General features: G+C 48.1%; 2 protein-coding genes across 2 annotated transcripts in view; both read right to left on the minus strand.

The window, feature by feature from the left end:
- CC2D2A (coiled-coil and C2 domain containing 2A) overlaps positions 1–17,773 on the minus strand; it is a 145,251-nt gene extending 127,478 nt beyond the window's left edge. Inside the window, exon 1 of the mRNA XM_012724039.1 lies at positions 17,718–17,773. The gene's annotated coding sequence lies outside the window, so the exon portion shown is untranslated. The remainder of the gene's footprint in view (positions 1–17,717) is intronic.
- Positions 1–18,117, minus strand: part of C1QTNF7 (C1q and tumor necrosis factor related protein 7) — a 59,402-nt gene extending 41,285 nt beyond the window's left edge. Inside the window, exons 1-2 of the mRNA XM_012724182.1 lie at positions 18,022–18,117; positions 17,718–17,777 (exon numbers count right to left, since the gene is read on the minus strand). Of these exons, the coding sequence (XP_012579636.1) occupies positions 17,718–17,766 (49 nt within the window). The 5' untranslated portion in view covers positions 17,767–17,777; positions 18,022–18,117. The remainder of the gene's footprint in view (positions 1–17,717; positions 17,778–18,021) is intronic.
- Between the last annotated feature and the right edge of the window lie 585 nt (positions 18,118–18,702).

Raw genomic sequence — 18,702 nt, forward strand, 5'->3', positions numbered from 1 at the left:
ACAGGTAATGTTCATCAACAAAGAATCTGGGCCGGTGACATGGCTGCTACTGTGTGGGAAACGCAAAGGTAGAGGAAGCCCTGTCCTGACTGTGAACAGAGACCCGTTAAGAGGGATGCTCAGACTTGCCTCTGGAGTGGAGAGAATTTTGGAGCCCATTCGTGGGGCCACGCCATTACCACCCCTCCAAGCACAGTTCAGAAGGCTTTGCTTTCCCTAATGGTGGGTTTCCTTTGAAGATTAGAAGCTGCTTTCTTTCTAATTTCATTTTAAGATTCTGATGGAAAACATTCAAACGCGGACCTGGCTTCAAAGCATAGTTGCAACCAAAAAGGATTTCCTGGTTTACATTGCTTAATTAATGATAATATTGAATCAAAAGAAGAAAGGGTCCCCAAATCTCAGGAATCATTAGCAGATGCAGCCTCACCTCGCTGTAAACAGTTAAACCAAAATGTTGCTCAAAAGAATTCAGTCTCCAGCTCTTCCCTTGCATAGCCCTCTCCGTCAATTCTCGCTCACCCTCCTTTTTTCATTCTTTCAGCTCAGCATCCTGTTCTTGTACAGCTGCACATATTTCTCGTCTCAGTTGACAATGAACCCCCCTCTTATGAGGAGGATCACTCAGAATAAATGTGATGGAATACCATGTTCATGAAACACCACCTAACAGCTCCTTCAAAGACCACAACTAAATTGCACAAATGCTACCACATGCTATTTGAAAGGTAAATATGTTGCCAGAAAACAAAAGAAATCAGAAGGCAGACAAAGGAGAAAAAAAGGAAGGAAAAGGAGGGTAAGCAAGAAAGAAAGGGAAAAGAGAAAAAAGCAAGAAAGAAAGCCATAGAAGCAAAGGGAGAGGCCAAGCGAAGGGTCAGGTCCAAATGCACCAGACACTACAGCTGCACTTCTCCGTGGGACTGGATGGCCTTGCCTGTCCCCCACCACTTTGTCCCTCTACTGACGCATCAGTAAGACTCGCTCCCTTCGGGCAGGAGGCCCAGATCTCTCGTCAGTGACTGAGTGAGATCCCCCCCTGTGGGACTTTCACTACAGACTGGGACAGACAAGTCAGACAGTGAGAATGGTATGCCTGGGACAGAGGAATTTTCTAAGGCAGGAGACAGTGCTAACAGGAGAGCCTCCTGGGCACCTTCTCTTTGGGCATAACCACAATTCTTATAGCTTATGTCTTTTGGAAATTGTGCAGGAAACAGCTAATTTTAGCTGGAATTTCACATGTCTTCCATGCCCAGCTCTGTGTTAAGTATTGTCACATCAGGCAGTCATCCTCCCTGTCGTTCCAGCCCCCGGTATTCTCTGAGTAACTCCCCCCTGCCCTATGAGCGCTAGCCCACCTGGCAGCCCCACCCTGAGATGAGACAGTTACCTAAGTCAAGCCACTCAGTGCATCTGGAAACTGATGAGGTGAGGGGAGAGTAGCTAACTCAGGAAAGATGGGTTTCGGAAGAGAAAGTCCCTTTGGTCCTATTAAAGGGGATCACTGTGGCCATCTTGCCTACCAGGTGTGACAAGGTTCACAGGCAGCAGGGAGTGGGGAGGATGCGGAAGGATGATTGAAAAGAATAGGGGCATCACTTGAGCCCTGCGTCCTGGTAAACCCTGAGCTAACACATTCCCAGTTACCCAATTACATGAGCTATTTAATTTTAATTACATTCCCCTTTTTCTTAAACTATCTTGAGTTGGGTGTCTCATATGCAAAGGGAAGGTTATGACTCACAGACACACAAGGACTTGGTCTTCTATTCTTAACGCAGTCCTGGAATCTAGGTATAGGTCAAATCACCTCCATGATATGGAATCACCGATGTCTGGCTTCTTCTGGCTGCAAGCATGGCAACCTTGCTTGGCTCAACTTAAATATTATCACGTCCATTTTCTAGGTTAGGACCCAACTCAACAACAGTCAATGACATGCCCGTTGCTGCACTTTCATTAGCGGGGGGACCTGGAGTCAAATGCAGGGCTGTTGAATACAAAAATGCATTTTCAGTTATTTATGTTGCTGAAGTGCAAGAAAGCTTTTGCTGTTCTTTGCTGTTGGGCAAATCCCTCGAGCAGACACTGTTTGAGCCCCAAACCTTGCATATGAGCATATATCTGCTTGTTGCTTCCAAAATTCCTGTTTCACTTGTTGTTTCATGATCCATGAGTGTGTACCATAAGATGGAAAAACCCATTCTATGCTGATATTTATATTGTTGCCTGCAGAAATCTCCAGACAATCCTACGTTAGATGTCAAATTTACTCCAGTGTTGGTTTGCACTAAAAATCAAGAGGTGAGAATGCTGCCTCACAAAGGAGAGATTTCTTACCCAGCCTACTCTGTGCAGAGAGAGTGTTTGTTTCCCATAATGCAACCTAACACAGTGACGACGCACTGTGGGTAAGAAAGCGTTCTGGGCCATCCTTGGTGGCGCAGGGGGTTAAAGCACAGCACTGAGAAGCTAAAGCCACATACCCATGAGTTCGATTCCCGCCTGCCCCGGAGGTGACCACCTGGCGCGGCAGACCTCTCCTGGCCCGCCCCCTGCTCCCCTCAGCAGTGTACTTCATCGATCTGCCTGTTCTGCTCCCCACTCTGTCTCTGGTGAAGCCTCTTGCCGCCCCTGAGCCTCTTGCCTGTACCCCAGTTCTGTATGCATAAATAAATCTTAAAAAAAAAAAAAAAAGAAAGCGTTCAGGTCTTTGCTCAACCTTGGCTTCCCTCAACTAGAAAACATTCCCCCCCCATGGCAGTGTTCTATTCAGGGTCTAAGAATCTCAGGGTACAATTTAGGGCTGTTTGCGTGCACTCTTTTTAGCATTTACTATATGGAATCATTACAGTGTAAGACCGCCTGTTAACCTCAATGCTAGAGAAACATGTGCCTTGGTTACAGCAGGGCTGCTGTTCTCTATCAATTGCCTTTAACACTCCTGCTTGGCCTCTCCTGAATCTCCCTCCCTACTTTATAGGAGCAGCTGTGTTCATCAGCCATTACAGCGTTAAAGCTGCAGCATAATAAACACATTCCAAACCAGGACCTTGTCACAACAAACATGTATTTTTTCTCCTTCATGACAAGTTACGAAGCTTGCCTAAGGTCACACAGCTGAGGAAATGATGGAATTGAGATACATTCATTCATTCACTCATTCATTCATTCCTACACTCATCAGCTATCATGGAGTTCCCACAGAGCACCATACACTGGGAAGACAAAAGCAAAGCAAACCAAAAACTATTTAGATTTTAGTTGATGAAATTACAAGTGAAAATAATGTTATCCCAGGCCTGAGAGCCAATCAGAGAGAGAACATTGAAGCAGGAAAGATTTGACAAGAACAGATAAAGTCAACAACACCCGCTTCCCAGAGGGCAGGGACAAACTGTCCAGACAGCAGCCTTTCTGTCATTTCCCTGGAGAGAGGGAAAGAGAGAAGGAAACTTTGGAAACCACTCCTTGGGTGTGTACTCTGTGCCAGGCATTGTGATGTAAGAGGAGTCCACACCGTGACCGCTGTACACTTTTCGTCTCTCGTCATGGTTTCTTTGTGTTCAGTCAGAACAGTCTTTTCCTCTTGGTGTTTTCTTAGCTTGAACCTCTACACATCCTTGGTTCTTTGGGAAGGCTTTGTCAAGCTGCCTCTCAAGGTCTACTTGCTCTAACAGAGGACTTGTCTGTTTGACCTCCCCAGACTTCCTGTGACTTCCTCCCCAGTCAAGGCCATGGGACCCATCCAGCTGGTGCAAAGATACACAAGCAGAGTTTGAGGGAAGAGGTTGCTGCTGGGAAACCTTCCTCACAGGGACAATTCCGCTGGTGTCAGTGTTCAGATGTTGCTCCTCGTAATTGTGGAACAAGCCCGAGGGCAGTCATGACCAGGAGGAAGAGCTGCGTTACGTGGCTGCCACCCAAAGAGTCTGTTACTACCAAAAGGCGGGAGGAACCCAGGTCTCTGGTGGTGGCTGACTCAGCCATCCCATCCCACCAGCCCTTGACCATAACAGCTGCAAACTTCTTTTTAGATGAGAGATATAAACTCTGCTCTGGCCGGACCACTGAGGTTGGTTTCTGTTCCATGAGGCCAACTCTGTCAGCTCTGTCGCACATTTCCATCTTCTCACTATGGAATACTTTCAGATTTCTGTAGAATACTTCATGGTTGCAAAAGAGTTGGCTTCTTCTTTAGCAAATTTTCTGGAATCATTCTTTTTTCTTTCTAGATGAGGCATTATTTGGCTAAAGCAAGCAAAAATTCTGCTTGAAAGAAAACACCAATTAAACATGTCCTCTTTTTGTTTTATTTAACCAACCCTCCAGCACACAATCATTCCAGCCTCTGACACACAATCATTCCAGCTCCAGAAATTTCCAACCTGGCTTAATGAGCTTGTATGCTGCCATCCGTGACAGTGTCAGAGAACAGAGAAAAATCAAAGCTAAAAATCAAAAAGGTCTTCCAGTGGAAAAGATGCATGCACAGAAGTAACGAGGTCCTTTTAAAGTGCTCGCCTTTAGTGACAGTGATGTTTGGTAGAACGGAAGGATAGACTTCCCAGGCAGAGAGTTCACATTCCAACCCCTGCTGAGTCATAGTTGGGGGCAAGTATGTTCATCTGTTCAGGTTTTAGTTTTTCACTCTGCAAAACTCTGCCACTGATGCTGATGCCTGTTTACAGAGCTCTGTAAGTTAAAGGGTCCGGAAAGTGATGCCTGTGTGTGTGTGTGTGTGTGTGTGTGTGTGTGTTTGTGGGGGGGGTGTCTGTAGATAGTTAACCATTAACTTTTCATGGAGAGGTGAGAACTGTCAAGTGTGAAATTGCACCAAGTGTGTTCCTGTGACATCTGATGTAGACGCAGGTGTGAATCTGAGATGCTGCAGGAAACCTGGATGGAGAATTCTCTGCTGTGTCGTACTGAAGGTCTTTCAGGATTTGGTTTCTTGCAAACATAGGTACTGGTCATTAATGGGAGAGGGGGGAGAAAGGAGAAAATGATCATGGTTTGATCACTTCTCATGGTGATTTGATGTTTTACACTATGTTATCACCTTTAAGCTGCGCCCAAAAGTCCTCTGAGGACAGGGCTTTGGCATTATTTAGTGACATTACCTTGGATGTAACAGCCAGAATCAGGATCGCGACTCAGGTATGGGAAGTCTGGGCCTGGGCCAGGCGGTGGGAAGAGACTTGGGAAGTGAATTTAGCTTATCAGTTACTTACAGAAGGATGGGACTTCTAAGTCACAGGTTGAGTGGCTGAGACCTGTTTCTATGTAGGGAGAGAAAGGGTAAGAATTTTCTAGCCACGGCGACTGCCCATATCAGCTCTTCATACACACACATCTTAGGGAATAGGGAGTAAGGGTAAGCAGCTTGCTCTGTGATGAGCATTAAACCAAACACTCAAATCATGCTCATTCATCTCCACAATGTCGATCTTGTGACTGACCCTGTGTTACAGGCGAGAAAACCAAGAAATAGACCAGCCAGGTGGCTTGTCCAGAGTTACCTAGAGGACACCCTGGACCAGCTTGGCCCTGGACCCTGAACTTCACCACGATGCTATTTTACGCCTGGAGGAGAGAATAAAACAGAACATGTGTCAGACAGCTGGGCTGTAAATCCCAAGGACTCGGCACCTTAAGACTCTCAAAAGCCCTCCTTCGCTTTCTTCCTGAAGGAATGTCAGGAGAGCTGCCCAGAGCGTCTTTTGGCTTTTCAGTGAATTGAAATGTAACCATGAACTCCTGGATAGCCACAGCTCCCTTCTTATGTGAGGTTTAGGGATCTGGGGAGACATCTGGAATTTATCTGTGCCACTTGGGTTTGGAAATTCAATATACAATTCTCACAGTGAAAGAGACAAAGAAGTCTGAGCAGACCCTATTCGGGAGCCTGACCATGCTGGGCATGTGTTTGCAAACTAGGTCGTGACTCCTGATGAACGTGGCAGCGAATCCCTGGGCAGCCCGCGCCATGCTGACTCTCCACACAATGCCAATGAGATGGGCTGTATTTCTGGCCTCTTTTCCCTCCCTGCTAATGTTGTAGACCATGTAAGTGATTAACTTGTCTATGCTGAGATGAAATCCGGCACAAAGCTTATCGGAAAAAGAACCCCTTGACTGTCCCGGGCTTTCGTTTTGATCCCCAGGGGACAGCATGGGCTTGTCACAGAGCCACGGCTGGTTCTGCCATTTTGTCGTTTGTGCGGTTTTGGACAACCCCCCCCCCCACCACCACACAAACACACAAGCCATTGGGTTCGTCCAGCAGATGGAGAGGTAGAACACAGTGAGGTATGTCGGAGCGAGAGCAGGCGGTTCACAGCAGCTGTGGGGAGCTCGTGAGGACCCTTGGGAGAGGAAACCCAAGACATAACATCATAAAACAGACTTGTGTCCCCAGCCAGGGGATTGGACTCTTTCCTGAAGGCAATTGGGAGTTTAACACTAAACAGAATTGGTTTTCCTTATTATGAATGTAACAGCTTATTGTAGAAAAATGAAGAGAAACACATTAAATTGAATCAAGCTTAGAGAGCTACTGTTAACCTCTGGGGGATGTTTTGCTCTATTGTAGATGGATGTTTTAATAAAAATGTAATAAGATTGTAGCCCCTCTTTTATAATCGCTTCTCCTATGGTTCTAGAAATCCTTCTGTAAGTCAGTGTAGATTTGCACCCAATGTCGTTTTAATGGCTCCATGGTATTAAATGACTGGATGTGCCAACATTTCTGTAATGTTCTATTCTGGGAGGTTTAGATTGCTTCCATATGCAGGAATAATAAAGCACCCAGTAATGAACATTCTCATAACTGAATTTTTTCACACGTCTATGATTGGTTTCTTCAAATAAATTTTAAGGCATGGAATATGCTTATTTTTAAGAATATCGTATATATATTGCCAAATACTCCCAGCAATGTTGTATAAATTAACCATCCTGCCTGCAGAGTTTGAAGCTACTCATTTTATTCCAGAAGCTAAGGGGATGACAATTAATTTTAGACAGATTAGAATATGTGGCAGGAAGGCCAAAGTGGGGCAAGTTTGAGAGATGGGGAGGCCGGAGGTGGCCATCTTGGGAGAGGGAACTGGTGGAGTCTTCAAATATTTGTGGAAGGAGGGTTGACTTTATTCTGGGCAGTTCTCACGGTCAGAACTAGGAGCAGCTAAGGGGTAGACAGTCCAGAAAGAGCGTTTGTCTAAGTGGGGAGAAGATTTTTCTGACTTTAATGCTAGAAGATACAAGTGCATGATTGAGTACCTTGGAAGGAGTCACAGATATTTTGATACCTTGGAAGGAGTCACAGATATTTTGATAACAGCGATCTGTCCTTTCGTGTTGGAGTGTTTGCATTTTTTTATTTCCATCACATTTGAGTGAAATCATATGCTATCTGTCTTTTTCTGTCTGAGCACAATCCCCTCTAGGTCTATCCATATTGTTGCAAGTGGTAGGATTTCATCATCTTCTCCTTCATTTATTAATAGCTGTCAGGGTTGATGTAGCCATTGTGGAAAACAGTATGGAGATGCCTCGAAAAGTTCAGGGAAATATTATGCTGCTCACACCACAATGCTAGGAATTTATCCAAAGATATATAAGTCTGAATCTGAAACGACAGGTGTCGTTCATTGTGGCACTAGTCACAATACTGACAATTCTTTGCTGAGACGTGGAAGTTTTCAAGTCGCCGTGGAACTTGTTCAACAGATACAACCAGCAAGTGGCAGAACTGAGCATGACCTTTTCTAAGTAGTCAGTCCTTATTTGCAAACTGGCCATCAAATTTAATCCAAGAATTAGTTTCTTTGGGGAATTAGTTGTTGCTATTTAAAAAATCAGTGATGAGAGTCCTCCCTGGTGGCGCAAGGGGTCTCTGCACTATAACTGTCGCAGCCACTGCAGCCTGAGTTCGATCCCCGGCCAGGGAGCTGGCCCATAGAGCGCAGCAGACCTCTCCTGTCTCCCCGCTGCTCCCCTCAGCGGTGAATTTCAGTAGATCCCCCGGTTCTGTTCCCCACTCTGTCTCTGGTGAATCCTCTCACCACCCACCCCCATCTCTGGGCTGAACCCCAGCTCTTGTATGCGTAAATCAATAAATATTAAAAAAAAATTTGGAAGATGGATGGAGAGGGGCCGAGTCTCTGGTGGTGCCTTCAGCTGAGATGTGTGGGCTCTGCTTTCTAAGGTGCCCTCCAGCCCCCTGTGGGCACCTGCATCTCCTGCTTGGTGCTGCGGGCACTGATTTATGACCTTGTCACCGCCATGTCAACCCCTTACTTCAGGGAAGATGCTGTATCTACATTAGTTCATCTGCTCCTTGTGCTTTTATTACTATTCTGTCACTGAGCGAATTTGCCCAACATCATAGGGCAACATGAACTGAGATTCAATACAAGGTCTCCAACTTCTCCCACAGTCTTCTGAGAAATTTTACACAACCTCTAAACATCACAGACCCAGCTCTGCCCCCCTGCCACCTTCACAGAGCCACACTTGGCTGGCCTGTCTCTCCTAATCTCTGGAGAATGCTCCTGCAGAAGCAAGGATGAGGGAGAGCCTGGGGGTGTCCAGGAGTGGTGGGGAGGGTCATGCACCTCTGTGGGCAAGCTTTCTGGATTTACCCCCGGGGTTAAAAGGAGCCCTTTCCACGGGATATTTCTGCCTGGAGCCACCATTTAAACCTGTGCCCTCAGCCCTGGAAGAAATGCTTTAAGAAGCAATTATGATTTCCCCCACCAGCTCCCATAAACGATTTCCCCTTTACAGTCCACTTTCTGGGGTTTCTTGTGCCTGTGTTCTGTGTACCCATCTTCCCCAGCTTCTCCTTCAGAGGAAGTGGGGATATTACCCGCTGAGGGAGTAAGAGAGAGGCCTGTGTGAGGTCATGTCTGCCCAGCACCTCGTCAGGACGTGGGGTTCTCATCTGCCTTTCCTTTCTCCTGAAGCCTCTCTCAGCCATCAGCCAGGAGCGCCCTAGACAGAAATCTTGCCTCAGTCACCCAAAAACCCCTGGACAGTTTGGTCCGAGACAAAAACTCTACCTAAGGTGTCTGCTTTTTATGGGTACATCACAGGGCTCCCCTCAACGTTTGTTAGACAAACTTTTGAAGAAACTCTGCAAACAAGAGCCAAGAGGAAAGTGTCCAGCCGGCCCGCCCTTTTATGGGCATGTTGGTGATTTGTCTGGCCAAACTAAACAGTCTCCGTGTGGTGTGACCCAGCTTTATTCGGAATCTAACACTTGTCCTGGAATAACCTTGCTGGCCAGTTCTTTTGAAACACAACATTCAAATATTTTTCTAAAAGGCAACCTAGAGTGTCGCTAGCTCTTTCGTGTGGCTGTTGCATCAGCACCCTCCAGGCCTCTTGGTTGGAAGAGAAGCCTCGTTTTTGCTCACTCCCCCACCTGAGGGCACTGAGCCGTGAGTGGTCCCGTCCGCAGACGGTGCGTGAATGGGACGCAGCTCTCTGACACAGGTACTGCAGCTGTAGAAAGACAGAGCGCAGCAAATGTGGCCTTTTCTGTCAGATCTCATTGTCCTCTGCACTAGCAGCCTAGAAATCAAAGCAGCCCGCAGACACCTGAGTGTACAGGAAGTCTGCACTGCCTGCAGATGGACAGCGGGCTTCGGGGACCAGGGAGGTGGATATAAAGTTTTAGGCAGAGAAGGTGGTCAGGACAGCTGGCACCTGTTGGTGATCTTGCAGGAAGTCGGCAAGAAGTGTGTGGCCGAAGGAGGCTGCAGTGGTCAGATGGTGGGCAGGAGCAGCGTGGGGGTGCCGGTTGCTGTGGAGCCCACCGCATCTGGGCTTGCAGCCCTGGACGCTGAGCTCACAGACCGGCCGGTGTGAGCAACCCCAGAGCCCTGGCTGCTCTTGCTGCGTCTCCCTCGGCATCTGTGTGAAGGCCGGGCCGCAGGCCATCCTGGCCCGGTCCAGCCCTTGGGCAACCCGAAGTTCGAGCTGCAGCCTCTCACTGTCCTCCTCATTCCGGGACTGGTGTGGGGTCGCTACCTTTCCACGCACAGCTTTCCTCACTCTGCAGGTTTCCATGGGAACATGCAACTCTCCAAAGGTTGAATTTGTGCTTTGTCTGCAGGCAGGATAGGAGGGTGAAGAAGCCACGGGCTTTGGGGTCACCGAGGCCCAGATTCAAATCCTGGTTTTGCCACCTTTTGAGTCTGGGCAAATCCCCGAACCACTCTCCATCAGCTGAGAATCTTCTTCCTCTGTGAAATGGAAGGCAACCGCAGTAGAGGTTTTCGGGAAGATTAAAAGTGATAATCCTGTGACATATATGACTGTTGAGCAAAATTTAAAGGACCAGCATCTAAGATAAAGGTAGACTCATCTTGCTGGGTGTCCCCCTTTTCTAAAAAGAAATGATTTGGCTTTTTGTTAACTCCTCAAGTTCCTCTTCCCACGCTCCCTTCTGGGGGCCACTTGTTTGTGGAAGGGTTTAGATAGGCGAAGCCTGTTTCCACTCTTCTCAGCCGCTCCTGCTTCCACAGTCTGATTTCATTTCCGCAGCTGTTCTGCAAGGTCTCTCTGGAACCAGGGAGTCAGTGATGTGCTCACCGGCTAGCTCACACTGCCTGGCAACCCTGCAGCCCCCACCCCCACCCCGCTTCCTTTGAGAAGCCCTGCTCCCCTTGGGTGCATTCCAGAATCACCTGGGGACATTCTACATGATACAGGTGGGACCCCACACCCAGGGATTCTGATGTCATGCTCTGGCAGGGAGGAGGGGCTGGGCTTTAGGTTTCTCTGACCTTCCCATGGATGACTAAGGTCCAGCGAGGGCTGTGAGCCAGTCAAACTTCCCTCTCTCCTTTATTTGTATAATGTTGCCAAGCTCTATTTTCCCACCTTCCAATCATTTCTGCTGAATCTCTTTTAGGGGCTCACTCAAATCCTCTTGAGAATGTGCTTTGGTGGAGGCAATGCTTGTAATTCAGCAAGGTAGAGTTGGACTGTAGCTGTGCTCTTGCAAAAGGAAATTTGCAATCGTCAGTTAATCAAAAACCATATTGAATGCAGGTTCCAGGCTTGGACGGACAGCTGTGGGGAAAGAGAGAAGGGAAGAAGGAAGAAAGGAAAGAAAAGAAAATCCTATGCTTCATGACCCAAACAGCCGAATGCCCTGGTGGATCTATGCTTTCTTTCCCAGCGCATTCTAGTCACAGCACCAGGAATATCGACCTCAGCTACGGTTCAGGGGACCCCACATTATACTCTCCACCAGTGGGTACTATTGTCCTTAATTTTTATCACAAAGAAAATGAAGAGGGGGAGAATGAGCTTCCCAAGAGCACAGACCTAGAACTGTCACAGCCTCGACTTCAGCTCAGGTCAAATCCTCTCTGCATTAGACGCCCTAGAAATGGAAGCCAAGTCTTGGAGAACAGTTTCAGAGTACCTCCTTGAGGACAAGTCCAAGAGCTGAAATCTGTATTCTAGGTGCTGTCAGCTTTCTCCTCTCTGGTGGAGACCTGCAGTCACTCTTGGATTGCCTTGGCTTTAATACTTTTTGTTCCTGGTTGCTTCGGCCTCCTCTAGCTCAGCTGGACCCTTGGGGCGAGTCTCACCGGACCACCATGAGGCTGGTACTGGGTGCATCCTGGGAGAAAGTGTGGCCCAATGACAGAAGCGCTGGAATACAGGACCAGCTTTTTACTGAAAGGGAGACCTCCCGGGATGGAGAGATGGGTTAATCTGCAGGCTTTACAGGGAAGAGAGGAGAGCAAGTGTAAGGGAAGATGAAGAAAGTGTCTTTGGGGGAAGTAGAGAAGGATTCAGGAAAGTCTTTCCCTCCTCCTTCTCTCCCCCACTTTTTAAAAAAAAATTATTTATTTATGCATATAGAACCAGGGTACAAGGGGTGAGAGGCTTCACCAGAGTGGGGAGCAGAACAGTCAGATCTACTGAAATACACTGCTGAGGGGAGCAGTGGGTGGGTCAGGAGAGGTCTGCTGCGCCATGTGGGTCACCTCCTGGGTGGGGATCGAACTTGTACTGAAGTGGTTGCAGCCAGCTTGCAGTGCTGCATCCTAATACATTGTGCCACCAGGGAGGGCCCAGAATTGCTATTCTTATAGATCAAAACCATAGTTGGTGTTTTTTTGTAGGGACATCATGTGTGTGTGTTGTTAGAGGAACATTTCTTACTTCTAGGAACACTTAATATAAAACCCAGAGAAGTGAATTTTCTCAAAAAGTCTGAGGATCTGTTACCTGGGAGCTGCTGCTGGATCAGGTGGTGACAGCCTGGCTCAGGTGGGCACACAGCCCTGGGTCTCCAGGTCCCAGGCACTCGCTTACTCACTTATGCACACTTCCTCCCTGGCCCCTTAGTTCCTGGCTTAGCATGCTTCCTGGAGCTATTCTGAAGTGCTGCTGATTAGGTACCCAGAAAGGAATGTAAAGTTAGATTTCAGAGAGGACTAGAATAAAAATTGGTTCAGAAAAGGTCTTTGCTAAAATTTTTTTGGAACACAAATGAACCCCTCCCCCCCCCAAAAAAAAAATCACCAGTTTAAGAGAAGAAGCTGCCTTAGGGACATGAGCCACTGGCAAGATCGCCAACTGACCAACATTTAAATGACAGCCCTCGAGGACTGTCAGCACATCTGCGAAGAATACATTTTAAGATGCCTACAACAGCCATGGCTTTCTGGTTTGAGTAGCACCAGAAGGTCCTATAAGCAATTCATAATTGAAAGGCGAATTTATCCTTTCAGTAACTATGACAAATTCCCTCCCTTCCCTTGGAGACAGAGCAGACAAATGCATGTTAGAGTCGGAGCTCTCTTCTAGCTCCGTGACCACTAGCTCGTGTCTTTTTCTGAAAGTCCAAACATTTTACCTTACTCTCATCTTTCAAATAGGATTAAATCTCTCCCTGCTTTCCACAGGTGAATGATGAAATGTCAGCTACTGTACCAAGAGTCACACTTTGCTTATGTGGAGGAAAAAAGTCTCATTTAAAAATGTTTTGATTAGAAATGGCTACTGAAGGATGAGACTGCTCTGGACTGTGAGACAGAAAATCAGGACTCCTTTCTAGGAGAGCGTGTGGCTGCAAGTTTGGAAAGGGTGTGCAAGTTTGAGAGAAAGGCACCAGTTGGGTGGGGATACTTTTGTCTCTCAGTGCTGATAGGGCCTTAAATAAGCTAGCTACCTCTTGTTTGAAAATGGGGACAAAGACACCTATGTGCAAAGTGCAGCTACCTACGCAACACCCCGAAGCTGGCCTAACGGTAGCTCCTCTGGAGGCACAGGGAGCAACTGGGAGAAGCCATTTCACTGTTTTGGGCCGCATGCATTTCCCTGGGGTCTACAGACTACCTGTAGGGTGTACGACAAGGTAACCTAGGGAAATACTCACTGGAACATGTTCTGTATCCCACCTTATTCCAAGAATGTCACCCAGTCCTTTGAGTTTTCTAGATTGCTGGAAACAAAGTTCCTTGAAAATAGCAATTCTTCCTTTCATTTTTGAAAGTCCAAGCCCAAGAGTTGGTGGTGGTGGTGGTGGGGGGGAGATGAGGGGATTGTGATGGGAGCTTCCCCAGATCTGGAGAGACTGGATCAGCCAGCTTGGTGCATCTGTGAGAAGCGGACATGCTCAGTAGGTGTGGCCAGGCCTCAGGTCAGTGGGCTGCTCAGATACAAGGGCTTGACTTTGACAGTGACCCCCAGTTTGCAAGTAGAAGTTAAAGGCAGAATCCACAAAGACAGTTTAAGTACAGGAACTCTTGGCATGTGGGAAGACTGCGTTGTTCCGGAGATTGGATTTTCTGAAATGAATGTGCTGCTGGCATGAATCCTTGGAACTGAGTTAAGTAAAGTGACATTTCTTGTAGCCCTGTGTTTCAATTGTGCAGGTGGACTCAGACTGTCAGCATTCAGAATCTGAAAATAAATTAATTCCTACACTCTAGAGGCTTCTCACCTATTTGGGATCTGGCAGATATTAGGAGCCTACATGAAGAAGTGTCACTGATGCACTACAAGATCCTGGTCTGGTATGAACTGTAGCAAGAGACAGAAAGCTGGTTTTTACAAAAGGCAAGTGACCAGGGGGATGAGTAAAACATTCTCCTGAAAGGACAGACTAAAATGCACCCTCTCCCAAACGCATGCCAACACCATTATTATGTAACTGCTGCAGTCCTGAGCTCTTAGGCGCTTGCAGGCCCTACAGTTCTTTTGGCACTATGCCTGTTTGATAAGAAGGAAAAGTCTGGAAACTGATGATCGAAAAGGAACTCTACAGTTAGTTCCATGGAAGTGTTTAGCAATTTATCTTCATGGAATTTAAGAAATGGGAGGGGCCTCAGAATTCATCTAGCTCTTTCTGTCCCTTCTTTTGTCCACCCCTCCCATTCTTACAGGGGTGACCCAGATTCAGATCATGTGGAACCCATTATGATGGACAAGGCCTTGGTGGGGCAGGCACAGGAGGTGGGCCCGGAGTGGACCTCCTCCCCTTAGGTCGTGAACACACCGGTGTGGTCTTGTACCTGGACAAACACCTCTTCCTAGGGAGGCTGAGCTCGGCCCCTCCTTATACTGATTAATCATCTTAGATGATTACGCTCATTATGTTACTTTCTTGATTATGAACTTTTAATGATTTTCCACAAAAAAAACCCCAAAGTATGTGTTTTGGCAGTCAAGGCTTCCTGTGCTCTGATTCCAACCGAGGCTTTCGGCACATTTCCTTCTGCTCTCTGCATGCACCCCGCCCTGCCAGGGTGACTTCCCAGGGCCTCCCCACCCTGGTCTCTCTCCTACTAATTTTCTCCTTGCTGCCTAGCACAGCCCTCTGCCAACCTTCACCCGTCCTTCGCGGTCAGAGTGCACATTCCTTCCTCTGAGGATCCTTTTCTGGGTGAGGGGGTAGGGCTAGAGCAGCATTTCCAGCTGAGCTTGACTTGACACCCTCCTCTGCCCAACCCCTAGAAGATTCCAGGTGGGTGACACCATTTCACTGGGGACTCACTCACCTTTCTGTGAAATGGACAAGTCAACACCCACCTGCAGTCTTGTAAAGACACACGGCCAGTCATGTTTCAAAATACTGAGCACGACTCCTCATAGGCGGTGAATGTCGGGGACAGCCCCTTAGCGATGCCTTTCCAGAACCCCATAGTCTCCTGTTCTCTGACTTGCTCTGAGCCTCTGGTTGCCTCCTAACAGCTCATGTTACATTGTAGGCATTCGCGTGCACCTTTCTCTCCCCTACCTGATGGATAATTCCTTGAAGGCAGGCTGCTGTTTAATTTAGCTTTTCCCCTGTGCCTGGCCCTCGGGAAGGGAATACTCACAGTAGGTCTCCAGGCCACGGGCAGAGGCTGACCTTTCCAGGGTAAAATTACTGAGAAGAGTCGCTTTGCTGCTGCTTTCCTCCACTTTCTACTAGTTGACAATAGTTCAAGGTCTAGCTCAGCTGTAACTCCATGGGAAGCTTGCTTTACTGACAGCAAGCCCATATGCTAAATCCCTCTTTGAGTCCTCCACCTACTTCTGTGCTATTTAAGCCGGATGTCTCTGTCAAGGGCCAAGTTCAAAGAGCCTTGGTGAATAAGGTTTCTGGCACAGATTAGATCTTCATTTTGGTTGCTTCAATTACAATGGCTCTCTTTGCTAATTCTTCCATGAGTTGGTTCCCGAGCCTGAGGCATTTTAGGTCTGGTTCACAGACAGGGCTTGGGACGGTCCCTGCAGCCTGGCACAGCCTGGTTCCAAGCTGGAATTAGTCAGGCCCACCGCCCTGGCCCTGCCTGGCAGTTCATTAGTTAACTCTGTCCTCCCTGTCCCCTGTGTCCCTGGGCCCCTCACAGATGTTGTCTCTCCCCCAGTCTCTCTGAGGGAGGAGGCAGATGGGGCCTCTCGCCCGGGTCCTTCTGGGGACGACCCTGACTCATCCTCTTCAGGGCACTGTGCAGGTTTCATGATCAGCCCCTGTGGGTAAGCCTCAGCTGAGCCAGCTGCCCAGGATGCTGTAGCTACATAGTCGCCTCTTTGTTTTGGTCCTCTTTGGGGCCATCTCCGGTCGGAGGTGGGGCCAGAGAAGCCGCCAGCCCCGCTGGGAGCCTGGTTGGGAAGTCCGCGCCCCACACCCAGGCAGTCACCCCACGCCACGCGGCGCCTGCGCACTTCTCTCTCGGCCGCACCCATCCCCAGGGCGCGCTCAGGCGCCACGCAACAGGCTGTCCCAGCTCTCCTGCTGCCTGCGATGAGGTCATGGGGTGGGGGCTGCCCTAACTGGCCTGCGAATGGACCGAGGGAAGGAAGAGACCGGAACCTCTCCGCGGCTGCGGATGGCGTGCGTGGGGATGGAGGGAGGAGGCGCGCTGGGAGACAGACGCGGACGCGCAGACGTGGCCACCAGGCGGCCGCCCACAAACACCGATGGAGAGGAACTCCGAGTCTGCAGTGACCACCGCGCAAGGAGCTAACGGGGCTGGCCTCTCCTTTCCCCTGGCCAGTCCTCTCTTTGATCTGAGCCTCTTGCCGACAGAGGCTGGGGAGGCCTGTGTCATCCACCTTTGGTAATTAGAAATTTGACACAGACGGAAACAATCTTCCAGAAACAGCCCCAGCTGACACAGCCAGGCAGGTGGAGCCTGTCCAGCCAGCGATGGGGCCGCCCTCACACTGCCCCCCAGGCCTGGGCGTCTCTCCTGGGGTTTCTGTGCCCCTCGGTTCTGCAGGCTGAGGTCGCTTAGATGTCCCCAGCATTCAAGCTCCTGCAGACCCTTTGGGCCTGTGAGTACATGTGTGTGCTCCGAGGGCGGATCGCGGCCCACAGGGAGCTGCGTATTTCTATGCAGAGCTAGAAATTTCGCACCGGAGCACTGATAACAGAGACCTTCGCCAGGGGAGAGGAGCCTCCTTCCCCCACAGGCTTGGGCCCTTCCACCGAGCCACCACACGCTTCTGTGACCACTAGAAAAACCAGGACTTTCTTCACCTCTCTGCTCCCCACCTGTTTCTGAGCTGCAAGGAGAAAGCAAAGACGCAGGGTCCCCAGCCCCTCACTAGCTCAGGTATGCGGGCAACCCGACTTAGCAAGCCTTCAGTGGGACTGCACTTTTCTCTCTTCCCCAGGGACAAAATCCCTGTAACACCGTCTTGTGTGATGACCCAGGAAAAGCAAATGATTTATTTAACTTTTAGAAGCATATTCTGCAAAACAAGTCATAGCAATGACACTTCAGAGACTTTTTGGACTGATGTTCAGATCTTCCATGGGAAAGATTTCTGAGTTAATAAAAAGACCAAAGCTCTGGAAGTCGAGTTGCCTGCCACGGGAATAAGAAGACCCAGATACTCTGGCGTTGGGGTCACCACCAGGCGGGGTGGGGGTGGGGGTGGGTGGGATGCTGGTCTGTGCATCAACTGCAGGTCTGGAAGGCCCACATGCATTTTTTTTTTTCCAAAGAAATGTCCCTTTATCATGCAGTCAATGACATTCCAGAGTCTTGGGTCAAGCAGAAGAGAAGGTGAGAGAAAGCCCCCCAGCCCCCAGCTGAGGGCTCCAACTGTTGATTTATCATTTGTTGACATAGTTCCCTACTTTGTCACAAATAGCTGTCTTAAGTTCTCCAGTAAATACTCTCTACGAAGACCGTGCAGGCGGAAACAAGAGAAAAAGCTCAGTGAAAAAGGCAACTTACCTTCTCTAGGCGGTGTGGACGTCAGACTTGCCTGCGTTGGCTGTCCCATGAATTTGAAACCTTCCAGAAAATGTAAAGCAGAAATATGTACTTGGTATTCGAAACTACTTCAAAATAATACAAAAAACAACTTGTTAAAAAATAAAGTGCTCTGAGCTTGAGAATGCACTTGAAGCTGGGAGCTCATGCTGTTGTTCGAAGCTCTGCAACTGTCTTTGTGGGTTTAAATAACCTTCCGCTCCTCCCAAGGCTCTCGCCAACTTCTATAATTTAAAGCAACTGTGATCCTTCCCATAATACTCACATTTCAAAGCGCTTAATATATACTCTCGTTATGAAAGAGTTAGAGCGCTGACGTTCCTGTGCAAACCCTGGCTGGAGGCAACGGAGAAGCAAAGCTCCCGGCATCTACACATTGTATTTCTCTCCCTTATCCACTGTCATGTCACTGTGTTCTCCAAGTTGTTTTTGCCTTTTGAAGTGAGGTCTTACAGCCAAATGGCATTGCTTTCCTGGAAGCTTAAAAAACAACAACCAAAAACTCAGCACATAGGAAACTCCGTGTTCTATCTTCTGGAACAATGGTAACTATTAGGATTGTGTCCAAACATCACTCTTGCTGACACAAAACATAGTCATCACTATGTGGTTCTTCCCTAACTTGTCCGTTGGACAATTTGAAGTTAGCATGCATTATTTTCTCCTGAAAAGGGCTGATACTTAAGATAATTTATTTGCATTATCTTAGTTTAACATCTGTCTTGTTTATGAATTATAAACTCTGGGAAGCACACTTGTTTGGCAGCCTGTCGTGCAATTTAATAAGTCTCCTGCCTTCAGTCTTAGCTGACGTTGCTGTTTTATTCTTTCTATCACCTTTCCCCAACTACCATTATTTCTCTCTCTCTCATACACACAAGCACATGTGAATTCAAATTGCAGCCAACTGCATGTTGACAACTGAAAATGATGATTAATTTTTTTT

Source organism: Condylura cristata, unplaced genomic scaffold (assembly GCF_000260355.1).
Source record: "Condylura cristata isolate star-nosed mole 26May11 unplaced genomic scaffold, ConCri1.0 scaffold00012, whole genome shotgun sequence".
Lineage (NCBI taxonomy): Eukaryota > Metazoa > Chordata > Mammalia > Eulipotyphla > Talpidae > Condylura > Condylura cristata.